Source organism: Podarcis pityusensis (genome assembly GCF_964106645.2).
Source record: "Podarcis pityusensis genome assembly, chromosome: 10".
NCBI lineage: Eukaryota > Metazoa > Chordata > Lepidosauria > Squamata > Lacertidae > Podarcis > Podarcis pityusensis.
This window is the reverse complement of record NC_138035.1, coordinates 50,174,887-50,201,165: the sequence shown is the minus strand read 5'-3', so window position 1 is coordinate 50,201,165 and position 26,279 is coordinate 50,174,887. Positions and strand designations below refer to the sequence as shown.

Sequence of the window (26,279 nt, the reverse complement as noted above, 5' to 3'; positions counted from 1 at the left end):
CGGAGACTCAGATGGGGCTTCGCCGATCTAACCATTAGACGTAGGGTTGCACGCAGCAGCTTGAGAATGGAAACTGTAACTCAATAAAGACTTTTATTTGATGATCGCTGGCTAGCGTGATCCTCTGTGAGCTAGGATCTGGAAGCAACTCTGACAGTAAGCCCCATCTCTTAAATTGTGGGCATCTACAGCCTCGCGGAGAGGAGAGAAAGCGGGTGCCTACTAGCGAGCTCACGAACGGCAGACAACATGACGGCCGAACAGCAGATAGTGGAACTCAGAGAAGCAGTGACACGACTGAATGCCGAGGCTCTTGCATCCAGGAAGAGAGAGGAGGACGCAGCTGCCGCCTACAGGGATCTCCAGGTCAGGTTGGAAGTGCTTACGAAGCAAGGGCAACTGACACCCAAACCGGAGGGGATTGGGTTGGGGAGACGAACAGGCGGTCTGGTCTCTCACTTCGATGGGAATTTGCAACAGTACCCCAACTTTAGAGCAGATGTAATGTGTGCACTGCAACTGCTGAACAAAGACTTTAGAGATGAGCAAGAGAAGGTGGGATTCATCATGTCCCATTTGCATGGAGATGCTAAAGCATGGCTGCGCAATTTGTGGAGAGATAATGATCCAGCGCTCCAAAATGCGGATGCCTTTATTAAAGCGATGGATGGGTGCTTTTTGTCAAGCATTGACGTGGATCTTGCTCGGCAGCAGATACATGGACTGAAGCAAGGGAGGGCCAGCGTAAGGCAGTACCATGCCCGCTTTTTCGCTTTGGTCAGTGCTCTGGAATGGGACAGAGATTCGGCTCCTGTAAGAGACCTGTTTTGGGAGGGATTGCACGGCTCGGTTAAAGATGAAATTGCGAGGGGGGAGAGACCCCGGACCACGCAGGAGATCGTTCAGAGGGCGCTGGCGGTGGGGGTGCGGCTGGAAGGACGTCCGTGGAGCAGTGGCGAAGGGCGTGGAGGGCGCGAACCAGCCAGGGGCTCCTCCTTCCTTCCCAGAGAAGCAGCGCGTGCGCAATCCACGCCTCCGCCAGGAGGAGGAGCGGAACCTATGGAGGTTGGAGGTGCAAGGGCTCAGTCAGCAGCCAGAGCCCTAGCACCGGCAGCAGTGAAAGCGAAGCCTCCTAGAGGGAACAGGAAGTGTTACATCTGCGATGATCCACAGCATATGGCGAAAGAGTGTCCCCAGAGGCTCCACAAGCACACTGCAGCCTCAGCAATGGTAACTGCAGCAACGCAGCAAGGACAACCACAGCAGGGAAACGACGGAGTCTGGTTGGAAGAGGCACTGGGGCCCAGCCAGACGTGTCAGTGAAGCAGTCCCCAGAGATTTTACAGCCCATGGACCCCCTCCCGCCCAAACCGGTAGTGAGGCTCACCGCGTCGCTCCAGCTGCCCAATGGAATCACCATGGACGTGCCAATCACCATTGACTCCGGAAGCAATGCGGACTTTATAGGGCAGGACTTTGTCGACCGGCACGCTATACAGTTGCTGCCTGCCACGCTGCCCCTGCAGGTCGTCACGGTGGATGGCAGGGAGCTGCTAGGGGGGCAAGTGGTGAAGCAGACGCCACCAATGGTGATGCGACTTGGGAATCACAGGGAAATCATCAGCTTCAATGTCACTCAACTATCGGACACGCCCATTGTATTGGGCATGAGTTGGCTGGACAAGCACAGCCCGACGCTGGCTTGGTACCAGAGGCAGCTGACCTTCGGCTCTTCCTTTTGCGCTGAACACTGCATCGTGCCCAGGCAGGAAGGAGAGGAAGAGGAGTCACAGCTGCAGCTAGGCACGCTGCAAGCGGTTCCCCACAAGTACGCAGAATTTTTGGAGGTTTTCTGCGAGAAGGAGGCAGACAGGCTACCCCCCCACAGACCATATGACTGCAAAATTGACCTGCTGCCGGGGGCGGCGCTGCCCAAAGGGAAGCTGTATTCCATGTCTGAGGACGAACTGCAGGAACTCAAAGAGTTCATAGATCATAATTTGGAGCGCGGTTTCATCCGAGAGTCCAAGGCAGCGGGGGGCAGTCCGGTATTCTTTGTTAAGAAGCGGGACACGCCCCAAAAAAGACTTGTAGTGGACTTTCGCATCTTGAACAGTGTGACCAAGCCATCGGACTTCCCCATGCCCCGAATCGACGACCTCCTCGCAAAGGTACGGAAGGGCAGAGTGTTCACCAAGTTGGACCTGCGAGGGGCATACAACCTCATTCGCATGCGGGAAGGAGATGAGTGGAAGACAGCCATGTTCACGCCCCTGGGCACCTACGAATATAGAGTTATGCCTTTTGGATTGCAAAATGGCTCCCACGTTTTTCAAGCTTTCATGCATCACGTGTTAGCGGGGCTCCTCTACAAGACGTGCGTCTGTTTCTTGGATGACATCCTGATCTTTTCGGAATCGCAGCAGGAGCATGACAGACACGTCAAGGAAGTGCTGAGCAGGCTACAGCAACATAGGCTTTACGCCAAGCTGGAGAAGTGCCAATTCGACGTGACGGAGGTGGATTTCCTGGGCTACAAGTTGTCTGATAAAGGGCTCGCCATGGACAGCGCCAAGGTCCGAGCAGTGTTGGATTGGAAAAGCCCACGCAACCGGAAGGAGGTCCAACGGTTTGTCGGCTTCGCGAACTTCTATCGCAAGTTTATCAAAGGCTTTGCGATGCAGACAGCGGCCATCACGGACACGCTCAGCTCCAAGAAAAAGAAGTTCATCTGGACAGAGCAGGCGGAGCAGTCCTTTCAGGCACTCAAGCGTCTCTTCGCGTCGGAAGAGCAGCTGCTTCATGTCAACCCCAGCAGGCCGATGAGGGTGGAGACAGACGCTTCAGACAGAGCCGTGGGAGCAGTCCTGCTGCAGAAAGACCCGCAGGGGGTTTGGAGGCCGGGAGCGTTTTACTCAAGGAAGCTCAGCAAGTCCGAACAGAACTACACCATCTGGGACAGGGAGTTGCTGGCCATTCATGCAGCGTTCAAAGCGTGGAGGCACTTCCTGATCGGCGCCAAGCACACGGTGCAGGTCTGCACGGACCACAAGAATCTAGAGCACTGGCGCACGGCACAGTTCCTGAACCAGAGGCAGATACGTTGGGCTGAGTTCTTTGCGAATTTCGACTTCCGAATAGAGTATGTCCCGGGGGACACCAACATCATGGCGGATGCTCTCTCCCGTAAGCCACAGTATCTGGAGGAGGCAACGCCAGCGGCCGCCATGCACATCTTCGCACCGACAGTGTGGGCGTGCGCGGCGGCAACAGTTGACCTGGATGCGGTGCGACGAGCGTTGCAGGATGACTCCTTCGCGCAAGCAAAGATGGCAGAGGTGCACAGGGGCACGGCAGCGACCGACGAGTTCCAGCTGCGAGATGGTTTGCTCATCCGTAAAGGGGCCATCTACGTGCCGGGAGACGAACTTCGCGCCAAGGTACTGCGGCAGCTGCACGACGCGCCCACTGCCGGGCACTTTGGCAAGGAGAAGACGGTGGAATTAGTAGCCAGAGACTTCTGGTGGCCCGGAATGAGAGGGGAAGTCGCGGACTACGTGGCGAGGTGTGACACCTGCCAGAGGGCCAAACCAGTGCACAGACCGCCGGCCGGACTGCTGGAACCGCTGCAAACTCCGTTCGAACCATGGGAGAGAGTGGCCCTGGACTTTGTCACGGATCTGCCCAGCTCGAGGGGCAAGACGGCTGTGCTGGTGGTGGTGGACTTGTTCTCCAAGATGGCACATTTCATTCCGTGTGCGAAGGTGGCCACGGCGGAACAAACCGCCAAACTGTTCATAGACCACGTGTTCAAGGTTCACGGTCTGCCGCGGTCTATTCTGTCCGACCGAGGGCGACAGTTCATCTCGAACTTCTGGCAGAGGCTGATGGGCTTCCTGAACGTCAAGATCAACCTGGCGTCGGCTAGACACCCGCAGACCAACGGGCAAGCGGAGCGGGTCAATGCCATCATGCAGCAGTACCTGAGATGTTATGCGAATCAACAGCCTGCGACGTGGGTGGATTACCTGCCTCTCGCCGAGTTCGCCTACAACAACACGAAGCACGTGTCCACGGGGGTCACGCCGTTCTTCGCCAACAACGGGAGGCACCCCAGAACCTTCCCGGGACTGGAAAGAATGGGGGAGGGGGAGCCGCAGACAGCAGATGCGTTCGCGTCGGAGTTGCAGGAGGTCCACGATCAGCTGCGGCGGCACCTGGAGCTGGCTAAACACGCATACAAGGTACAAGCGGACAAACACAGAAGGGTTGGCGAAGAGATCCATGTGGGAGACTGGGTCTGGTTAGCAGCCCACGCAGTGCCGGCCAGGTCGTTGGCGAAGAAGAAACTAGGGCATAAACAACTGGGGCCCTACCAAGTTGAAGAACAGGTCAACCCGGTGGCTTTCAGGCTGGCTCTTCCGGAGGGTTCCAGAATGCATCCGGTGTTCCACAGATCGGTGCTCACTCCCTACAAGGCACCTCACAGGTTTCAGGAACCAGGAACGGCACCGGGTCCGCTCCGAGAGAGAACCGGGCAAGGGGGAGTGGCACAGGAGGAGCGCATCAACGAAGTCACGGAGATTTTGGACTCCAGATGGGGGGAAGAGGGGGTAGAATACCTTCTCGCCAAGGAGGGCACCCCGGCCAGTGCCAACAGCTGGGTGCCGGGCTACGCTTTGGACGAACCTCTGCTCAAAGAAGAGTTTCATGCCCTCTTCCCACACAGGCCAATGCCAGCAGACTTTTTCGACGACTGGCTTTTCACGCCCACGCTTTCAGCCAGCACGTTCCGGGGGTTCGACTCGGACGAGGAACCGACACGAGACGCCCGTTCCCCAGAGGGGTCACCCTCGGGATCTGCTTCAGAACCCTCGTATTGGTGGGATGATCGACCAGAGGAGCAGTTCCGCAGAAGGTGGCTGGAGGGTCCAGGACGAGCAACGTCTCCAGAAGGCAACGAGGGAGAGACGGACATGGACGTTTTCGGGGACGACCCGGGTTTCGAGCACGGCGGCACAGAGATGGAAGCGGAAGTGACCGTCGTCAACGAGAGCAGGGAGGAAGAACCGGAAGACTTCGGATGGCGGCCCGCCACGGGAAGCGAACTGTATCCGACATTCGTCCCCCTGACACAGCAGCACCCAGATCCCGCACCGGAAGGAGGGAAGGGGGGAAGAGGGGGCTTCGAGGGGGGGATGGATGTCAGGGGTTCAGGAGCAGAGGCAAGGGCAAGGGAGGAAACAGAGAGCGAGGGGGAGGAGGCAGAAGAAAAGATGAGTGATGACGACGACCCGAGATCTCCGAGTCTTTCCAGTGAATCAGAAGATTCACAGAAAGGAGCACCAGTGGCCAGGGCAAGGGGGGAGCCTAGGGGGACACCCCAGGAAGATAGAGCCAGAGGGGACTCAGAGGGGAGCAGTTGGAAATCGGGACCAGCGTCACCGCCAGAGAGCAGGGAAGAGGAAGGGCGCCAGGGATCAAGCGCTGGCAGCTCACAACAGGGGGGAGGGCACGAGTCAGGAGTGGCCACACCTCCATCGGGGAGCGAAGAAACGGTCAGACGGAAGGTGGAAGGTTGGGCGCGCGCGACAAGTTCAAATGCACAGGAAGGTGGCGCAGTAGGCAGCCCGGAAAGGGAGCCAGGTCCTAAAGCCCGCCGAAAGGAGGGAGAAGAGTCAGGGGGGTCAGCGTCAGCGTCAGAGGAATCCCGGAAGGAAGAGACCCCAGGGGGCAGAGGGACCCAGAGAAGAACAGTCAGGCGGAAAAGGTGGAGCAAGGCTAGGATATTAAGTTGGTGTACAAGGGGCGGAGACTCAGATGGGGCTTCGCCGATCTAACCATTAGACGTAGGGTTGCACGCAGCAGCTTGAGAATGGAAACTGTAACTCAATAAAGACTTTTATTTGATGATCGCTGGCTAGCGTGATCCTCTGTGAGCTAGGATCTGGAAGCAACTCTGACAGTTGTATAGATGTAAGAAGATGTTTTTTACACATACTGTTGCTCAGTATTGAGCAGGTATAGATTAATACTGTCCTGGATTGTATTCTGTGCCTGTTATAATTTTGTGTTGTCTCAGGAACTTGCTCTGCAGGGTTTACCAGTTTTGTCTGCACTGACAGATGTGGTCTGGGGCCTGAAATTATATATGGGTGATCCCAGACTACTTTGTCAGTTTAGCATAACCAAGAAGTGTAATCCTGGCTGGGACTATGGTTTTCTTTTCTTTTTGAAATAATTTTTATTGAAGATTTTCATGAACTACAAAGAATGTGCAACATCTCTCACTTTTTTTCCCTTAATCAGATTATAAAGTCTTTCAGTAAAATGTAAAACAATATGATATCCAAAGGTAGGGAAAGAGAGTAGAGGGTGGGAGGTAAACTTACATGCTATCTTGCTGTTTTGTCAACTTGGTACGTACGTGGGGTTTTTATGGCAGTGTCAGTTGAGTAGGTTCTCTTTCTGTATATTTATTGGTTTACATCAGTGGTAGGTAAACTAAGGCCCGTGGGCCGGATGCAGCCCAATCACTTTCTAAATCCAGCCCGTGGATGGTCCTGGAATCAGCGTGTTTTTACATGAGTAGAATGTGTCCTTTTATTTAAAATGCATCTCTGGGTTATTTGTGGGGCCTGCCTAGTGTTTTTACATGAGTAGAATGTGTGCTTTTATTTAAAATACATCTCTGGGTTATTTGTGGGGCATAGGAATTTGTTCATTTTTTTCTTCAAAATATAGTCTGGCCCACCACATGGTCTGAGGGATGGTGGACCGGCCCACGGCTGAAAATGGTTGCCGACCCCTGGTTTACATCAACGATGAGAGAAGATTGGGGGGGGGGGTCAGGGCATGTGTATTTGTCTTTTATTGCCTCTGATGAACTGTAGTGAGATTTGTTTGCGGTTGTGGAAGGGGTGTGTGTGAAATATTAGGTTGATAGCCATATTGATCTGTACATTGTTGGTAGATCCCTGCTATCACTGTTGTCAGTTTGAACTGTATGTGTAATAAAAGGGAGCCATATCGGGGTGAAGGTGTCCTCTTTCTTTCGTCCTCATGTCAGTTTTAGTTTGTCAGTTAAGTTTTCTAATAAGGCCGTTTCCCATACAATTTGATACCGATGGTCCATGCTTACTCCTGACAAGTCTCTCCAGTGTCCAACTACAAAGTTTCTCGCTGCTGAGAGTAGGTGGATTATAAACTCTTTATGGTGTAAGTGAACATTATTGTCTTGGAAAATATTTAATAGGGTCAGTTATGGAGTGGGTTCCAATACCTGCTTAGTTATAAATTAAATAATTTTTGTAGGACTGCAGTACAAAAGGGTTGGATTTGGGGACATTCCCACCACATGTGAAGGTATGTGCCAGCATTTTGGTAAGGTTCCTGGATGTATTAATGCCAATTTCCTTGGTGTCAGATGCCATCTATAGATAAGTTTCAAAGTGTGTTCTCTTCTTTTGGATGAGATGGATTTAAAGAAAGGTTAGTAGTCCATTGGGTAGAGTTTATTTCATAACCTGTATGATGTTCCCATTGTTTTTTGATTGTGTTGAGTGAGATTGCGGGGTTCTGGAGTAGTATTTTGTATATTCCAGATACCATCCCCTTACCATGTTCTTCTGCTGACAAAAGAAGGCTTTAAAAGGTGGTCAAGGGCCTAGTGACCGCTGCTTTTACTGCTGAGTTGTTTAGGAAGTCTTGTCGTTGATGGTGCGTTAGCCAGGGTACCTGAATGTCTCCTGATTTATCCTGTAATTCCTATGTTGATATGGGTTTATTGTTTTCGTAAAAGTGTGCTAGATGGCATAGCCTTTGGTTTGCCATGTTTCTATGTGAAAGGTTTGGACTGCATTATGGAATAACGGATGATGAGCCAAGGGGATTAGTGGGCATGGAGTTGGTGACAATGCACCTACTTGGGACTATGTTTTTCTGACGCTTCCATTAAAGTCTATTGAATAAAGAAAAGTGGCTAAAACACGCAATATTTTAGGAGAGGGGGAAATGTTTCTCTCAGAACAGAAAAAAAATAATTGGGGTCATTGGAAATGTAAGGTAACCTTAGCCCCGACTTCCAACAGTGTCTGTAAATACACTACACCCCTCTTCCACCCTCCATTGCAGGTTGTTGGCATTTATTCTGATAAGAAAAAAAAGTTGCTGCCCTCAGAGACAGTTCTAGATTGGAGGACTAGATCCAGAAGTGGCCTACCCTCTACAGGGCATCTTGGAAGGGAGGGCCACCCAGCTGTCAATCAGATTAATCATATTTCAGGCTTAGTGCTGTGTGGCTGCAGGGTTGAAATCAACAATAAGCCTCTGTTCACTGTTTGATGGTAAAAAGTAGCAGACTTATTGCAGGTCTTAACACTATAGTAGGGGGATGAGGAGCAGGAGGTTAACATAGGGGGAAGAAGCCCTAGGTAAGAAACAGGCTTGTAAACAGACAATTTTTTTTGTAGAAGTCCCTGTCAGTAATGGTATTTTGGCTTACTTGTAAAACCAAAGAAGGCAGTGTCCTGATTCTTCTTCATCATCATATAATAAATTGGAATTCTGAAAATCTAGGCATGGGTTCCAAAAAATTCTGCACACCCAATCAAACATTAGGACTTTTCAGATTATCTCATCCAATTAAGATATTTATGTAGCTCTTTCAATCTCATCTTGAAATGCGAGGCTCAGACAGGAGAATGTATAATGACAGATGGTTGGGAGTTCAAACTTTTTTGAGGAACACTGTATTTTTGTGGCATATGAGAAGGGACATACTTCAGTAAAATTGGATGTGTATGTGAACTGAAGGCTATAAGCACCTGCTCCCTTTTAGGTAGGTGATGTGTATTAAGTGTATTAAGTGAAACCAACTTGTATGCAAAAGTACATGTCTAAGCTGCAATGCATGCAAAATGCTCTGAGCAAAGAGAGAACACCAACCTGAAGCTCATTTTCATACTCTGCCTATACACAATTTATAAACTTTGGCTTTATGTGAACTGGCTTCAAAGGACTAGCTAAATATTATCATGGGTATCCACCCTGTGATTTCCTATCTGTAATTTTATTTTAAATGTTAATTTAAACACATTGTTAAGTCCTAAACACATTGCAAGCATCACTAAGTTCTGTGAAATGTAAAGTATCTTTAAGGTTGTCAGCTTATGCAAGTTTACTTTAGAGGAAGCTGCATCGAATACAGTGGAAGGTACTTCTGAGTAACTACAGTGGTACCTCGGATTAAGAACTTAATTCGTTCTGGAGGTCCGTTCTTAACCTGAAACTGTTCTTAACCTGAAGCACCACTTTAGCTAATGGGGCCTCCTGCTGCCGCTACGCCGCCACTGCACAATTTCTGTTCTCATCCTGAAGCAAAGTTCTTAACCCGAGGTAATATTTCTGGGTTAGCGGAGTCTGTAACCTGAAGCGTATGTAAACTGAAGCGTATGTAACCCGAGGTACCACTGTATATGATTGCACTGTTTGTCTTCTATTTGTACAGAGATAAATAGGCAAACAGAATGTGTGGGTGAAGGAGTGCAAAATTACAGTTTTCTAATGAACTTTTTTTGGTTCCTTTATAATATGACTTCTCCCCTTCACCGGGGGTGCAGCATTGCTGGAGGACATCCAGGACCTCCTGGTGACCTGGGAGTGGGCAGAGGGATGCTGCCCACGTCATTAGGGCTCACAGCTGTGTCATCCCCCCCCCCCCCGGGCTGGCTGTTTAAACCAGGGCATGGCTGGGGTGCAGCCTCCATTCGCCTTCTTGTCAGATCTCCCAGCCCACCCACCCTCTCTTCTATGCATTGCTTGACTTTGGCCCTACTATGAACTAATGTCAGCTGCCTGGTTGTGGGGGCCAGGTAGGAATTTTCCCACTTGGCAAATTGGCACCAGTCATTTGGTTTTTGCCTACCTCTCAGCATTCGTCACAACTTTGTAAGGTTAGGCATTGGGTAAGCCTTGTTTATGGGAGGGAAGGTTGTTGCCTCCGCCTGCCCCTCCTCGTTAAGGGTATCCTGTTAGTTAAAGGGATCTGGCGGTGTGGTTCCTGTCCAAAGCCTGGGTGTGGGCTAGGGCCATGCCACGACCCCATCAGGGACCCTGGGGGTGCTCTTAATTGATGTATATTGTAGGGCTCCCCCTATCTGTGGTTGACCCTTTTGAGACTTCCTGCAGACAGGCAGGAATCAGGATATAGTCTGGCTTCACCCAAATGTCTAAGCCACACCGCTCCCATCTGTAACCAGTAAAGTTGTGGCCTAATCTATCCCATTAACCCAACATACTCGTGTCTGTATGTTTATTTCTGAGGGGAACTGCGGGGCCCGGGGTCTCGCCACGCAAATGCTATCCCTGGGAACTGCTATGACAGGAGGCCTCAAGGTTAAGCAAAAATAGTTCATTCTTTTTCCTCCATCTGCCTCAAGGGACAAGATTACAAACCTTTGCTTTGACTTAGGGCTGAAGAGAACTTGGGAAGCCTCAGACAAAGAGGCAGAGAATGTTTTGGGCAAAAGAAAGGATCAAAGGACACAAATGCTGAGGAGGGATCATGAAAATGGGAAGTTCAAACAGGACATGCTTGAGGGCCTAAGAAGAGAAATGGAAGCTGGGGCAAGGGAAATATGGGAGGTACAGAATGTTATCAAATGCATATTTTGTATCTTGACACATTAGGTAGGACTGATAAGATAGCAGAAAGAGGCAAGATTCCCAAGAGAGAGGAGTGGAGGAAGGAGGTGGCTTAAGAGACGGCACACTAGAAGAAATAGGTGCCAGGTGAAAAAAGAGGGAAAGGCAGCAGGAGTTGGCATTTTCTTGCCCTTCAGCTATATGAAAAATTTAAAGCAGAGATTAGAAAAATGTTCCTTAAAACCCGTAGTGTATGGTCTCAGTTTGTCACCTGTTGTCAGCAAATGTGAAAATAAGCTCTAGTGAATTCAGTGAAACATATGTGTGTAAAAACATTCTGAGTGTTAGTGTATTTGGGCACACTTATTAAGTACTTGTGAAAAGCTTCATACAAATACCTTCTTTAAAATAACATAGGCCAGGATAATACTGTACTGAAAGAATTTGTGGTGGCTTACATAGCTTGATGATGTGCTCATATAATGTATGTGCTTATTAACTCTTGTCCCAAGGCATCTGTCATGTTTATGTAAATGAAATGGCTGCATGTATGAAGAGTTATGACATTATATGCTGTAGTCAGTTGATGTCCTAGTCCTCACTGCTGGATGAAGAACTCAAACTCGCAGCCTTGTTTCTGCGCAATGTTGTAGTTAGCACATGTACATGTTAGTACATGTAGTTAGTACATCAAAGCATTAGCAAAACAGTTTTTCTCTTATACTTGTAGCCTTTTATTCTATGGAAAAGTTATGGTGTGGGTCAAATGTAAATAATACTTAATTTCTTATAATGGTTTTATGAAGGTTACTGTGCTTATATTATAAACTTGCTCTTTGATAAGCTTTAAGAAATATGGGCATGTTGGCTTGAATCCCAAGGCATCTAGTGTATGTTGAAATGTGTTTTTACTTAAATGTGTTTTCTGCTGACTCCTCCATCTGCAGACCCCTATTCCATATCAGAAACCATTTCAATAAGTCTCCCAACCATGCAGATAGGCCATAGGATCAGGAAAATCCCATTCTGCAAATGGAACCCCTTTCACAATTCTTAGATCTAAGGTCATTGTAACGTACAACTAAGAGTGCTCTTTACTGGACCTTCTTTCCTTTGTCAGCGCTCTTAGTAATGGAAGAGCTCCATTATTTTAAATTAGACCAAAAGATGAAGCTCTTGTACATAAACAAACCATATTGTGCTTTTGAAAATTTATTGACAATTATGTCAAATTGCTGGTAAACACAGCTTAAATTTTGTGAGCATAGAAATGTTCTTGATTGCCCCTAAAAACCCTCTCTCCCTTTGTGGATTGTTAAAATGGCGTGGAGAGTTGTTAATCCCTTTATTATGTCACATGTGCGGCATATATTTTCAAATGTGTATATTTAGCAGGCACTATATATCACAGTTACCTCGGTTCAAGGAGTGTGTGAAGAGGATGACCCTCAACTCCTACGTTTTATTAAGTTCAATGTGTTTGTCTTAACCAAGCCAAGGTTTGGTGATGGTTAATATGTTTTATATTGTATTATGTAAGCAGACTTAGGAGAGCTAGACTCTGAAACAAGGGTGGCTAACCCATTCTGGCCAGGTCTAATGGGAGTTGTAGTACAATAACATCTGGAGGACCACAAATTAGCCAGTCCTGCCATAAAATGTGTCCTAAAATAAGTAAATCCTTCACTCTTAGGAACAGCTATCCTGCAGATGTATAGAGCTGATGGGAGGGGGGGGGATGGATCCCATGTACTAGTAGAACTTTCCTTCTGATGATTTCAGTGCCAGCCTCTGCCTTCAGAATTTTGTGGGAAACAGCATATCTTGGTCTGTGCGTGTGTCACATTTTTACTTCCTGGCTATTGTGGAGGTAACCTAAAAATATTATTTATAAGTGAGTAAATCAATGAGGCACTCATTTCCACTAACTAATAATGTTGTGAGTCCTAAATCCAGTCAGGATTAGAATTTGGTTCACTAGCCATTAGATCGTTCTTGAAATTCCAAATTCAAGTCAAGATTTGTAACCAGAAAGTAGCTGGTTATGAGAACTAGTTCGCACACTCCTTGTTTGAGCCCTACATTTGGTGAACGATTTCTGCATTGCAGGGGGCTGAACTAGGAACCTTGTGGTTCCTTCCACTCCTGTGATTTATGATCTTAGTGTAACATTATTGTTGCTTTTGTATAATAGGCCTTCATTGATGCTTTCTGATAACTGTTACTATGGATTTAAAACTAAAAGGGAAACTTTTTAAAGTCTTTAAAAAATCTAACTTAAATATTTAAAATATTGTACTTAATATCTAAAAATTGTATTTAAAATATTATACTGGATACTTTGAACATATATCTGTGTTTAGCTTCATTCCATAACTTCAGGGCAAAAGTGTCTTAATAATAAAGCAATAAAGGTTTTTTATTAGATAGTCAAGGCTGGCCCTACTATCAAGCAGAAGGATGTGGCTGTTTCAGAAGACAACTCCTAGGGAAAATGGACAGAACTGTGTGTTGCATGGGTTTCCCAGCACTTCTTAAGGTAGCCTACTGACCTTGGCTATAACAGAGAATGCTGCCCTATCTCTTAGGCTGCACAAAAATTCAGTTTGCAGTGTCCTGGAGGCAAGCATTATCATGTCCTTTGCCTTAGGCAGCAAAAATGTTGAGCCAGCCCTGTTTATAGACTTCTGGTAGCCATTGTTTTGGAATTTGGATTTGGCAAGGAAGCCTTGCCCACTCCGGACTAGTCTCTGCGTGCTCCACCAATCAAGAATCTCATTCTCCTCTCAAAACCTTCAGAAACTGGCACTTCCTGCAGTAGCATCACATAATATGTGTTTCTTTGCATTTGTGGTCCTGTATAAACTATTTGTAGCAAAAGCACCAAGAGTCTTGTGGCACTAACACATTTATCATGACATAAGCTTCCACACTTTGCTTTTGTTTTTGCTGTGAGAGATTAACACAGCTACCTTTCTGGAAATGACTGTGTTTAAGTTTGATATATAGAAACATAAGCAAAGAAACCTGCCTTTCCTGAAAGGAATCGTAAGTCATGTTGACAAAGCCATTGTCTGAATAAAGTTCAGTTGATAGCAGGGAAGAAACAATGTTAATGTTTTCCTTTATAATATTTTTATTGGAGAAGTAAAAAATATGTTAAATAAGACTGTTTTAGTTTGTTTTTCCCCTACCTTCAAGATGTCACTTTATTTTAAAAACTTGTATCCTGCTTTGTAGCCATTAAAAGACAGCTATCTGTGGGATTGTTAATTCTCCCAGAAGTAGACAGCTAACTTACCAGCTCACAGTCCATAGCTCAGTGTTTGGGTTTCTAAGAGGGGTGTTATCCCTACACATGCTGTACTTTTAAGAAACTTGTTTCAGTAGGCAGGAGGTAATCATAGATGGAGTTTAGAGCTTATGAGTGGCTGCAGCAGTTACGATGAAAGATTGGCCTCTCTTTTGCTACATCTGGCTAATTCATTTGAGTGAACAAAGAAAGTCAGAAACATGACTTTCATTTACAACTGTAATTGAAAGAAATATATTTCTATTCTTGACAGATCTGTCTTGGGAATAATACTTGTTGAAAAATCACCTTGCATGTATTTTGTATTTTACACGTTTTCCTCTTTTGCTTGAGGGTTGTTGTTTTTTCTCTTACACTCTAGCAAAGTAGGTAATGTAGCAATTTTGTAATTTTTCCAGTAGAGAGCAGCCTTTTCTAAGATGTCTTTTTGACTTATTCTCACTTTGTTAAAGACTGAATGAATTCCGGTGTTTTTTATATGTTATGAACAATAAACAGAACTAAGTTACTTGCTTTTTAAAATGGTATGTATGAAAGTTGTAGTTTGATTGCTTTGTGTTATTCTATTTATACACCAGCAAAAACTTGCAAATTTCCCCAAATCTGGGAAAGTGATACTTGATTCATTTTTCAGTCATTTGTTTTGTTCTGCCATGTGGTACCAGAACAAAAGAACAGCACAACACGGAGATCTTTTCTTTATTCAGTATTGCATTATCGTAAACTCTTAATTTAGACAGTTTAAAAATTGATTGCTACTTAACATTTAAAGTCCTCCCCCACCCCCGTGCTCTGCCATTGTCATGATGAAAGAATCTGTTAAACTTGGACTCAGCTGCCCCCATATGCTTCATGCCAGTTCAGTGGTCTATGAAGAAACAAGAGATTGTCTTTCGTTCTCTCTCTCTCTCTTTTTGCTGTCACTGCTTCCAATAACCTTCACTGTAAATCAAACAAGTAATAATTTACATGTCACTCCATACTTCATAACCTGCTATACAATTCAGAAAATAGTACTATTGTCTAAATTAACTTATTATAGAAGATATATTAATGTACAACCGAGAAATAAGTTTGCAATTTATTTGCAGTCATTTGGAATAGTAAGCATCAGGGTAACGTTCAGCCACATAACTCCTTTTCCTTATTGTAAGGAGTGTGTGAGTGTGTGTGTGTGTGTGTGTGCGCGCTTAGACTCCACACCCCACCTCAAATCTCTCCCAAGTCATTAAGATGCTACTGCTCTTTGCTTTTATTAAAGGCCTGGGACTCTGGTCAGAAACCTAATTTTGTCAGAGGACCACTGTGATAAGGAGGGGGAAAGTCCCATAGTTTGCCACCAAGTTTCATTGTCACAGATGCTGCTGCCCTGTATCATTCTCTTCTGTCTGGGGTTGACAATAGGGAGACCACATGACACACTACCCAAGGGCTGCCAATTGCTGATGCCTTAGCACCATAGTGTTACCAGTTTCTTTTCAAGTGCTCAGTGTAAGATAACCAGTTTTCTATCAAATCTGACCTAAATTCATATTAGATACAGTAGTTTCCCTTATGGAACTTGACCATTTGAATTTAATTTCAAATAGGTTGGATTATCAGCCAGCTTTTGATTCAGCAATAGTCATGAGTATCACAAGGAAAACAGAGTTGGATAGTGGAGATAGCTGCTTGGTTTAGAAGAGCTGCTTCTGCTCTCCCCATATGCTAAATGCAATACTTTTTTTTCTATTGAAATGGTTCTAGTTTGAGCCAAAACATTTCTCCATCTCAGCATTCCCCCAAGTAGTATAGCGGTGTATTTCTTTTGGCTGCTTCTCATTGAGGCCATACTTTAAAACATTAAATTAAGTAGCTGCAGTATTATTTTGATTTGTTATGCTTGCATTGGACAGCTAACAGTACTGCTAGTGTACATTCATTCTAAAAACCCTCTTTGTACATGTTTTCAGCCTTTATTGCACTAGTGATATCAAGAATGGAAATTCTCTGTTCTCTGGGCACAGATGTTTTAGCCACTCTGAGAATTAACAGATGAGATTTATAGGAAAGCTTTGTCCTATAGCTTGCATGCCATTAATAGCATCAGTGTTAAAATGAGTTTTCTACAAGACCAAGATTGTAGTACTCTCGGTTGTGCTATTCCATGGTTTTTAAACTATAAAGTCCTTCCTTTGGTTCTAAATCATAAAGTGCTTTATTGTATCCCATGCTATCCTAGCTCATGCCCCAGACACAATGGCAGAGGCTCTTACTTGAGAGTAAGAGAGGAAGCTTTATTTAAGCAGGATACAGCAGCAGGCAAAAGCTGATTTAGTCCCAGAACTTCTACAAACAGGATAGAAAAGGAACCAAGCTAGGGGCAAAGCCAGAATTCTAATCCAAGACTGTACGAGAGCAGCAAAGTTGTCCCAAGTTCTCATGCCTACCCTGTAGGCTTATAGCCAAGGTAGGACACACCCGTTAACCGTGAAAATAAGCCCTGCAAGAATATTTAGCTTACAGGCATGCACTCTGCTGGGACAGGTATTTCTGTTCACTCTGAAGGTAACCAAACTGTTACTTTTTTCAGTATTTGAAAGGCGTATACACTGAAGTTTTAAAATTATGAATATGTGTGTATAAAAGAATATAAATATGATAGACAGATAGTACTTTTTTCTAAAAGAAGTGTTTAGGAGTACTCTCATTTTCCTACTGATATTGAAATACTGGCCTTCAATGAGGCTAAACCTCTTCCTAATTTCCTCTTCTCTGTGTGCATCCCCATACACCCTCATAATCTGCTTGGGGAACTGTCTGGAACAGATTTTGGGGGCCCACAAGAAGAAAGAAAAAGGAAATCCTGTTGTGTTAGTGGAATGCTGCTTGCACAGTGGTGGATACTCCCCTAATGTTTTGAACCTGTCGATAACCTTAAACATATAAAAATGTGAATGCAGTCAATTAATGGAGTAGAAAGACAAATGAGAAATCTGCTCAAACATCACTTTGCAAAGCAAAAATTCAGAAATGTTGTAGCTTGTGGTAGAATGTGGACTGTAGGGAAATCAATCACTGATGCTAACGCAGAGACAGCTAAAATACAGTTTCCTTAATGCCACAGCATAAATGGGTAACTACTTCCACTGTAATCTAGTTTGGTTTTAGAAGCAGGATGTGTGCAGGAGCTTTTCATCGGAGGATTAGACACATATCACTTACATTTTTTTTAAAAAAAGGGGGGATATAATAGATTTATGTGGCATATTTTATTTTACTGTACAGGATGCCTCTGTGTTTTATACAGAAAACACTGAACATTACATAGTGCTATAGTCAAATCTCTAAATCAGGGGTCGTCAACCTGGCGGGTGCCATGGCACTGGTAAAGGCTTCTATTGGTGTCCTTGTGCAGGTGCCCCAGACTCTGAGTTTCTTTTTTAAAAAAGATCCCAAAAGATGTATAAGATGTATTTGTTACTTTTTAAATTTACTTTAAAACTTCAATTTGCATTCTATTAGTGATGTGAGTTAGATTTAAAGTATAGTTGTTTTTAGTTTGTGTAATATTACTGCTTTATTTTTGTTTTTTAAATCGATTTATGGTTTTAGTTAACTTCTGTAGACCGCCTTGAGAGAGCTTTGACATGAAAACCAGTATATAAGTACTTCAAGTAAATAAGTAAATGGTTTGCCTTTTGATGATAAAAATCCTTGCACAAAACTCGCCCTCTGCTTTGGCTAAGCCAAAATTCAAAGTGGAAGGGGCAGAATTAGGAGGGCAAGGGCTTAATCCACCAGGAATGCTTGTAACACAAATGCAAAACGATTTTAAGTTTGCATTGGAGCTCAGCTGCTATTTCACTGAAGTTTGTGTAGGCGATGTTCCTGTTAAATTGTGTTTTTTGTTCATTAAATATATTTGCCACAACTATGAAATCATCACTTTGAAAACATTTTTGTAAAAGTTTATATTTGTACAAGTGGAAAATAATACTCTTAAAATGTACTCTGCATGTTGCTGTTCTTAAAGCTAGAATGTGGTAACTTTTTGGTGGGAATAGTTCTCTAGAAGCTCATTTTACAAGTGTTAAGAGTCTGTGCTTCATCTCACTGGGCATAATTAAAAGGCCCTTGCCTTAGAAAGTCCTTGGGCCCCAAGAGACTACTTTTCCTTGAGAGAGACTGAGTCTACCTTTTTGATCCTAAGAGCCCGATCCTATTCATATTTACTTGGAAGTAATTCCCACTGAGTTTAGTTGGGTGGGGTGTCATTGTCTACATAGGGTTGCTGACTAAAAGTCTTCCACAAACTCTGAAATCCCTTTCTTGGGCAAAGTCTTTCTCTGAACCACTGGGAGTGTAAATATAGTGATCCAATTCAGACATCTCATCCAAGTCCTCTAAAGTACAGGTGGGGATCCTTGGACTCACAGGTCAGTCTTTGCCCATGAGGCCATTTCCCCCCAACCACACTCACATGTCAATCAGTTGACATCTCAGGTTGACATCAGCAGTGGTGGGGTTCAATCCAGCTGGGTGCTGCTTTGCCTTCGCATTCCCTTCAGTGAAGAATGGAGCTTTGATTTATTGCTAAATCTTCAAACATTGATTTTGATGGTCATCTGAGCTAATCCTTGCTTTTGTGCTGACTGGGTTTGCTTGGCAATGTTTTCAAATGTCTTACATTAAGTAGGGCACTGATCTTGGTCACCCTTCTAGATGTTGGTGTGAAGTAATATCAAACATTAAAGCAATGGGGGTAGTGATCAACACTGAAGATTTTGTTCAAGTCTGTAACTAATTCCGTTGACCCTGAATGGCAGCACCTGAATTAGGCTTGTGGGTATCAGCAAGCTGCAAAAAATACACTCAGTTTTTCAGTTGTAGGTGTATCTAGTAGAACTGCTGTAATGTACATTTAGTGTTTGTGGTGGTGGGTTTGTTTATTTTCAAAAGTTTAATAGTAAGTTTGAAGGTCGGCAATGCAGTTAAAATATAATGCTATAGAATAACCTATATAAAATACAATTATGGATGTTTTGGAATATGATTGTGCCCTTCAAATCAGAACTTAATAGTCTGGATCTATGGTGTGTTCTATTTATTTAAGAAGTCCTCAATTTATTAAGTTTCACTGAGCTGCTAAATTAAAGCAATTTACAGTTTTTTAGCATTGTATGATTGTACAGTATGAAGTTCTACATAGTGAAAAATCCTTGCTCTTTATTTCAGTTATCTAGAAAAGTACGAGAAAGTACATCACTTTGGAGAGGATGATGATGAGGTACAACCAGGCAATCCAAAGCCTCAACTTCCTATAGGTGCAATTCCATCTTCCTATAATTACCAGCAGCACAGCGTGTCAGGTAAATTTTGACAAATTAGTCGATGGTAGCGCCATTTGTCCTTGATTTCCGTTGGACAAATGGCACAAAAAGCCTACAGGTGCATTGTTGCTAATGATGTATTTTTGCCTTTATAAATAGATTTTCTTCGACAAAGTTATGGGCTATCTATGGACTTTAATTCGCCAAATGACTATAGTAAATTGGTGCTTTCTCTGTTATCTGGACTCCCAAATGAAGTGGACTTTGCTATTAATGTGTGCACTCTTCTATCAAATGAAAGCAAACATGTTATGCAGCTTGACAAGGACCCCAAAATCATCACTTTGCTGCTTGCTAACGCTGGGGTATTTGATGACAGTAAGTTTCTACTTTGAATAATCCTTTGATGAGCAAGTGTATGCAGCAGAGTTGTTTCCTTGTTCCTCTTTTCCTTCTGCATGCTCTGTCTTTTCCCATCTTCTATCCTACCTGTTTCATAATCCTACAAAAGAAGAGTCCTGTTGAATCAGACTGATGATTCAGCATCCTGCTTTCAGCACTGGCCAACCAGATGTTTCTGGGATGCCTACAAAAGTCTGTGAAGGCAGCAGTCTTTAACATCACTGCGTCTCTTCCCAGCCACTGACATTCAGAGGAATCCCAGCCATGCATCTGTACATTCCATTTAGCTACCATGACTAAGTCTGTTGATAGATCTGTGCACATCCTTGATTGTCTATAGCGCTATTATTCTAGAGGATATTTCCTTTTCAGTCCCTTTCCTAATGGTTCCCAACATAGAATTTTCTTTCTTTCCTCAGCCTTAAACAAATAGTTACTACATTTCTGAGAAAAGGTGCACAAGACAGGGCTATTAATAGCAGCCTAATACGTAGAAACAATATTCCAATAATTTCATCTATGAACCAACCCCTGAACTGAGGGGATATTTTGGATTGGTACTTGACCCTAAAGTTCTCGCAAGTCACTGGTGAGATGATACACTAAAGTTAAAATGACGCTGATTCTATTACCTCCAGTAAGCTGACCCACTTTTTGTCCAGTAGTTCTGTATCCTGCAGTGTTCTTCTGCTGAGATCCTTCCGGTCTCATTGCTTCTATAGCACACTTGTGCAAGTTTTTGTAACTTTCTTTTCTTTCTTTAATATTTCACAATAGTTTGAATTTCAAACAAGTTTCAGTATTTCAAGCATCTCTTGTGTTTTCTTGAAATGGTTAATCATGTCTTGCTTTCTTAGTCTAGAGTAGAACAAGGATCATGGCCAAATATGTGTTTATGAAGACTGGAATAAACAAACTAATGGGGTTTTGGGGAGAGGGGGGGCTATTTGTTTCTTGCAGCCAGAGATTTAGGTGAGAATAATTGCTGAAGAGATGTGCTTTTGAACCACTGGTAAAAGGACATGTATGCAGCTACTGGCCACATTTGGATATCATACTAAACCATAGGTTAATGTAGGATGCATGAGCTGCAGCAAGCCTTGGGCTGTTGCCCTTCTCCCTACTTCTGATTTGGCTACAAAGAGGAATTAGGAAACTTCCACTTCCAGGTTAGATTTGCTGCTGCTTGTTGTCTTCAGACTACACAAACTTTGATTATGGAGAATGCTTCATGAATTATGAAGCTGGCTTGTTAAACAAACCATAGTTAGCATTAACTGCTGCACCCGAAGGAGAAGAGACTGAGAAGAGACTGCATTGCTGAAGAAGAGGAAAAAAGAGTGGAGTCTTACTAAACTATGGTTGAGTGTGACATCTGAATACAGCCATTATATTTATTGAAACTGACAGAATTTGATGTTGAACTCCTGCCATAAAGGCCAATTTGGATTAAATCAGAGAGCCTGCAGCTGGCCAGCATCCAGCTGAAGACAGAACTAAACTTCCTGTGTAAAATTTTACTCTGATACCTAGAGAAATGTGTGTTTCAACATAGCTGTATAACACTATTATCACTCCAAAAAGAGAGCATAAGAGATGCATTTTTTTGGTGGGGGGGTTTCACATCTGCCTTAAAAAAATATTCCATATTGCGGGCATATTCCAGAGAGTAAATTTTAGGATTTGAATTCTATGCAGCTGCTTGTTATCAAACTTTGATCAGCATTGCATATAAGTCAGTTGTCCAGATCCTAAAAATCAAGTATTTAGACTTGAAGAGTGCAGTCTAAAGGCTCGGGTATGCAGAGATTTCCCATTCTCTGTAATAAAGGAGACACTCCATTCACACATGTCAGTTTCTTGTGCACATAGAACATTCCTTTGTTCAGAGAATAGGATGAGCCTTGGAACTAACTACATCAATTCCTGTGGTTATCTCAGATAGTTCAATGAACCTTTTAGGGTTTAGCCCAGGGGTATTCAACCTTTTTATACCTACTACCCACTAATGCATCTTAGAAAGGAACCAGGATGCCTTCTTTACATACACTGTAGGATCTGAATGTGGACAGATTTCTAGGTGTCTGCATTTCCACTTGTTTTTTTTAAGTAGGTTTCTAGGCAGGCTGGAAACTGTAGACAGAGGACACCAACATGCAGGGAATTGTGTGCACCTAAGAAATATGTGGCTTGAAGTTATCGCCTTTTTGCCATGCTAGTTCCTTTCAAGAAAATTCTACTTTGTGCGAGAACTCAAATATGAGATTCAGATCAAAGCAAGCAAAATGAACAGCTTTCTGCAACTAAGCAAGTTTCTTTGAATGTTATTTGCATAATGTTTTTAAGCACAACATTTGAATTTTCACAACGTAGAGTTTACTTCTTCAGCATAGATTTTTCACTCATTTTTTCTTCTTCCTGGCTTGTTTAGCCTGTGGCATAATTATAGCAGGTAGTTCCTTTATTATTCAGGATTGATAAAAGAACTCCCCCACCCCCCATTCTACTTAACAGCAGTCCAATTCATGCAGCTTTAGATGAGTTGATATAATGGGCTGTTGCCCTTCAAAAGAAAGCACTCTTCTCCATGTTGTAAATACCCCACTCCAAGCAGAAGACATAACTCAAAACAATTTAAAAACATATTTATGCTACTTCTAATAAACTGTAATATTGGTAGTAGAAAAGTATATTGCAACTGAATAAGATTGGCTGGCCACAATACCGCAAAATTACACTGTTTTCAAATTATCTATAGTATTGTCACAGCTGTTTATGGACAATTTTTAATTGTAACTTTAATGCTTTTTAACTCATAGCTTTAGGTTCATTTTCTACTGTGTTTGGTGAAGAATGGAAGGAGAAAACGGATAGAGATTTTGTTAAGGTAATTTTTAAAAATATAGTTTTAAAAACAGCATGTCAAAAAAAATGTGTGATAGAGCCTTACAGTTTAACAGTGCAGCTTAAACATTGTGCTTAAATAGTAGTGACAAAGCTAGACTAAAGAGAAGGGAATTTTATTTAGAGTGGATCAAATAAAGAGCTCTCAGGTATTTCAAATAAGTGGGTAGGTGCAGGGATAGATTGAAAGCTTCCTTCTCCCCAGTAGGTGCTGCTGGAGGTAATAATACAGCGACTGTGTTATTGTAGATTAGTATTGAGAAACAGCATTTAGAATGTGTGAAAGTCTCCTTAGTCAGCTCCAAAGTTATATGTACAACTTAGCTGAGTTTCACGCAACCAAGTTTGCACACCCATGTCAGTTATTTTGTTGAGCGTGGATAGTGTTCACGATAGGCTGTGTGTACTGTTCCTTGAGAAGACACTGCATTGTTGCATGTTGCACACCACCACTCAGCCTTGTATGCCATATTTTGACCTATGTGTGTGATAAACAATTCAGGTGGTTACTGTGCCGTGAGCACTATATACTAGGTCCCAAAATATAGCATTTCATGCACACAGTGGATGTATTAGAGATGCTTTATTTAAGAGCCCCAAAACATTTGTTTGCCCACTAGAGGGCACGATCAGCTGTATTAATCCACTAACAAGAAAACTTAAGGTAAAGCATCTTTTTGTGTTAATATGTAAGAATTATTAATTACTTCATCAGTTTTTGCAACAAGCAAATAATGACAGTACAGGTGGATTGTATTATATATGTTCATGTGTTGATGAAAATAATCCAGAATTTGACACTTTTGAAACCGAATTTGAGGCACTTGAGATCATAAAAACGAAATACATTTTAAAATATGTAATTTAATTTTATTGACAGAAGTGTGTGAAACTAAAAAGGACCTCTGTATCTATGAAGTAAATGTGACTTTTCTGCCCAGATTTAACATTTCTTAGGCACTAGTGAAAAAGTTTCCATATATACATTTTTCAGGCAATTAGCTAATACTATTTTAAATATAAATCTATTTCACAGAGAAAAAAGTATAAAGTCTGAAGATAAGATTAATAACAATAGGAGAAATGCGGAGAATGTCAATTTGCCTTCATAGCAAAAATGGTAGCATTCAGTAATTAAAAATGGTTTCTTGCTGAGGGTTTTATCTTTATCTCATTGCAATATTGGTTTTCTAATAAAAACATCTGTTTGAGAAAAGTGTCCAAAGTTTTATTCGTCTAGCAGTTGTAGCACAGCACCACTTAAAATTGAGGCCATGTCCCTTCACTGCAAACAGTTGTTAATGGCAAAGGATGCATGCAATCCCATATTGCCTCCCAGCCCATACTTTCCACTCAGTTAAAAACAATACAAGCTTGGAGGAAGTGGAATGGGCCAGAATTTGGTAGCTGTACAGTGGTACCTTGGTTCTCAAACTTAATCCGTTCTGGAAGTCTGTTCCAAAACCAAAGCATTCCAAAACCAAGGAGCACTTTCCCATGGAAAGCAATGCAAAACTGATTAATCTGTTCCAGCCTTTAAAAAAACACTCCTAAAACAGCAATTTAACATGAATTTTGCTGTCTAACGAGAACAGTGATCCATTAAATTAAAGCAATAGTCAATGTACTGTACTATAAAATAAATGAGTATTGTAGATGATAAAAATTAAAATTATTTTTTCCCCTTACCTGCACTGATGATAGTCATTGTTTGGATGGGGGGGGGGCTTTTATCCATTTCCACAGTCACGCAATCAATCAACCAATCAGTAGCTGAACTGGGTTTCACACAGTCACAAAAACAAATTCACCAAAAACACAAAATAAATAGCAAAAACAAAAGCGCCAAACTTAATCTGTTCCGGAAGTCTGTTTGACTTCCAAAATGTTCGAAAACCAAGGCGAAGCTTCTGATTGGTGCAGATGCCCCGGAAACAATAGCCAACAGTCACATCGGACATTCGGCTTCTGAAAAACGTTCAAAAACCTAAACACTTACTTCGGGGTTTTCAGCGTTTGAGAACCAAGGCGTTTGAGAACCAAGGTACCACCACAATAGCCTGGTGCGCTGAATGACTATGCATTCATATTGCTGGGTTGGGGAACGCTCTGTTTGCATCTTTTGGGGGATCCTTCTACATATGGGTGCTGTGCTTCCAGGGGGAAGAATTGTGTCGCATGTCATTTGGTCGATACACCAAAAAGGCCACAAATAGTTATTGCTAGGGGTGCATAAATAAATGTACCAAATTATATGTGTTTGACCTGTTACATCCGTTGAATATTTGTGTCCCGAGGAAAGATAGTCCAGGAATGTCTCATTGTTTAGTGATAGCAGTAACAGGAGCTTCAGTTATGTTGTGAGGATTTTTTTAATAGGAAGCTTGGATGTTTTCCAAAATCTATTTATAATTGTTACAGTGTATCTAGTATGATAGCACAGTTTTAAAAAGAATTACTTAGGAATGCCGTTTAGTAACACTGCTTCTAAAATTAGCTATATTTTGGAAATTCTATTTTTTCCTTTTTTAATATTTAGTAGTATAGTGCACCCTACTTAAATACTTACCGTATTTTTCGCTCTATAACACGCACCCGACCATAACATGCACGTAGTTTTTAGAGGAGGAAAATCCGTAGGCATGCCACCCGTAGGCATTTCCTCCATAACACGCACAGACATTTCCCCTTACTTTCTAGGAGGAAAAAAGTGAGTGTTATGGTGTAAAAAATATGGTAATTGTTTCATGTTTTAATGAAGGCGTGCATTAAGTGGATTTTAGACGTGTCATTTCTATTACTGTACATTCAATAATTGATAAAGAGATCATGTTTGCATAAATTGTTATATAGTGTTACATTTTATTTTCTTCTTTGATTTCCCCCCCAGATAGTGGAATAGTGTTTAAGCTGTTCTTTTTATGCTTGCTCTCCCAACCAAGTGTGAATTAGCTGCACTTTCTTGCCATGATATTTACAGTGACACTACATACGAGTTTCATTTCGAGATAGAAGAACAAGAGACTGATAGGATTAAAAATAAGCATATAACAAAAGGTGGCAGATGGCTTAGAGTTTTGTTATTCATGCTGATGTCTTTTACTTTTAAACATGAAATTATTTTGCGTCAGTGGTTGTTTTGATTTAAAATGATACTGCAGCATTGGCCATCAAGAATGGGGAGCAAATGTCCTTCTAGTTGTTATTGGGACTTCAGCTTCCACCAGCCCCAGCAAGCATAGCTAATAATCAAGGGTGATTGAAGTAATATGGAGTCATAGTCCAAGACTCTCTATAGGTTCACAGCTTATCCCAAATTGAAAGAAAATAAATTGAGCACATTAAATAAAAAGATGCAAATATCCAACCAAAATAAATGGATGGTATTTGTTCGTTAAAGAAAGGCACAACATGAATAAGTTTTTGAAGTGCATAATTCTGTCACTTCACATCTGTAGCTATGCAGCTAAATGCTGAAGGCAAAATAGTACTTTTGGGTCAGGAGTGTACAATCCTGCACTGTAATTTTATCATGATTTTTGCTTCATAACTAAGTTATTGTAGGTAGATAGATAGATAGATAGATAGATACCGTATTTTTCGCCCTATGGGACGCACCTAGTTTTTTGGGGGGGAAATAAAGAAAAAAAAATTATTCCCCCCCCCCCAGCCGCGGATATCTGCCCGAAGTGCGGGGCGCTCTG

General features: G+C 43.0%; 1 protein-coding gene across 3 annotated transcripts in view; it reads left to right on the top strand.

The window, feature by feature from the left end:
* The window catches only part of ARID2 (AT-rich interaction domain 2), a 118,159-nt gene that overhangs the window by 57,408 nt on the left and 34,472 nt on the right, over positions 1 to 26,279 (top strand). For all 3 annotated transcript variants that reach the window (XM_081022250.1, XM_081022248.1, XM_081022249.1), the window contains 3 exons: positions 19,175 to 19,308; positions 19,429 to 19,647; positions 22,491 to 22,558. In XM_081022250.1, coding sequence (XP_080878376.1) covers positions 19,175 to 19,308; positions 19,429 to 19,647; positions 22,491 to 22,558 — 421 coding nt within the window. The remainder of the gene's footprint in view (positions 1 to 19,174; positions 19,309 to 19,428; positions 19,648 to 22,490; positions 22,559 to 26,279) is intronic.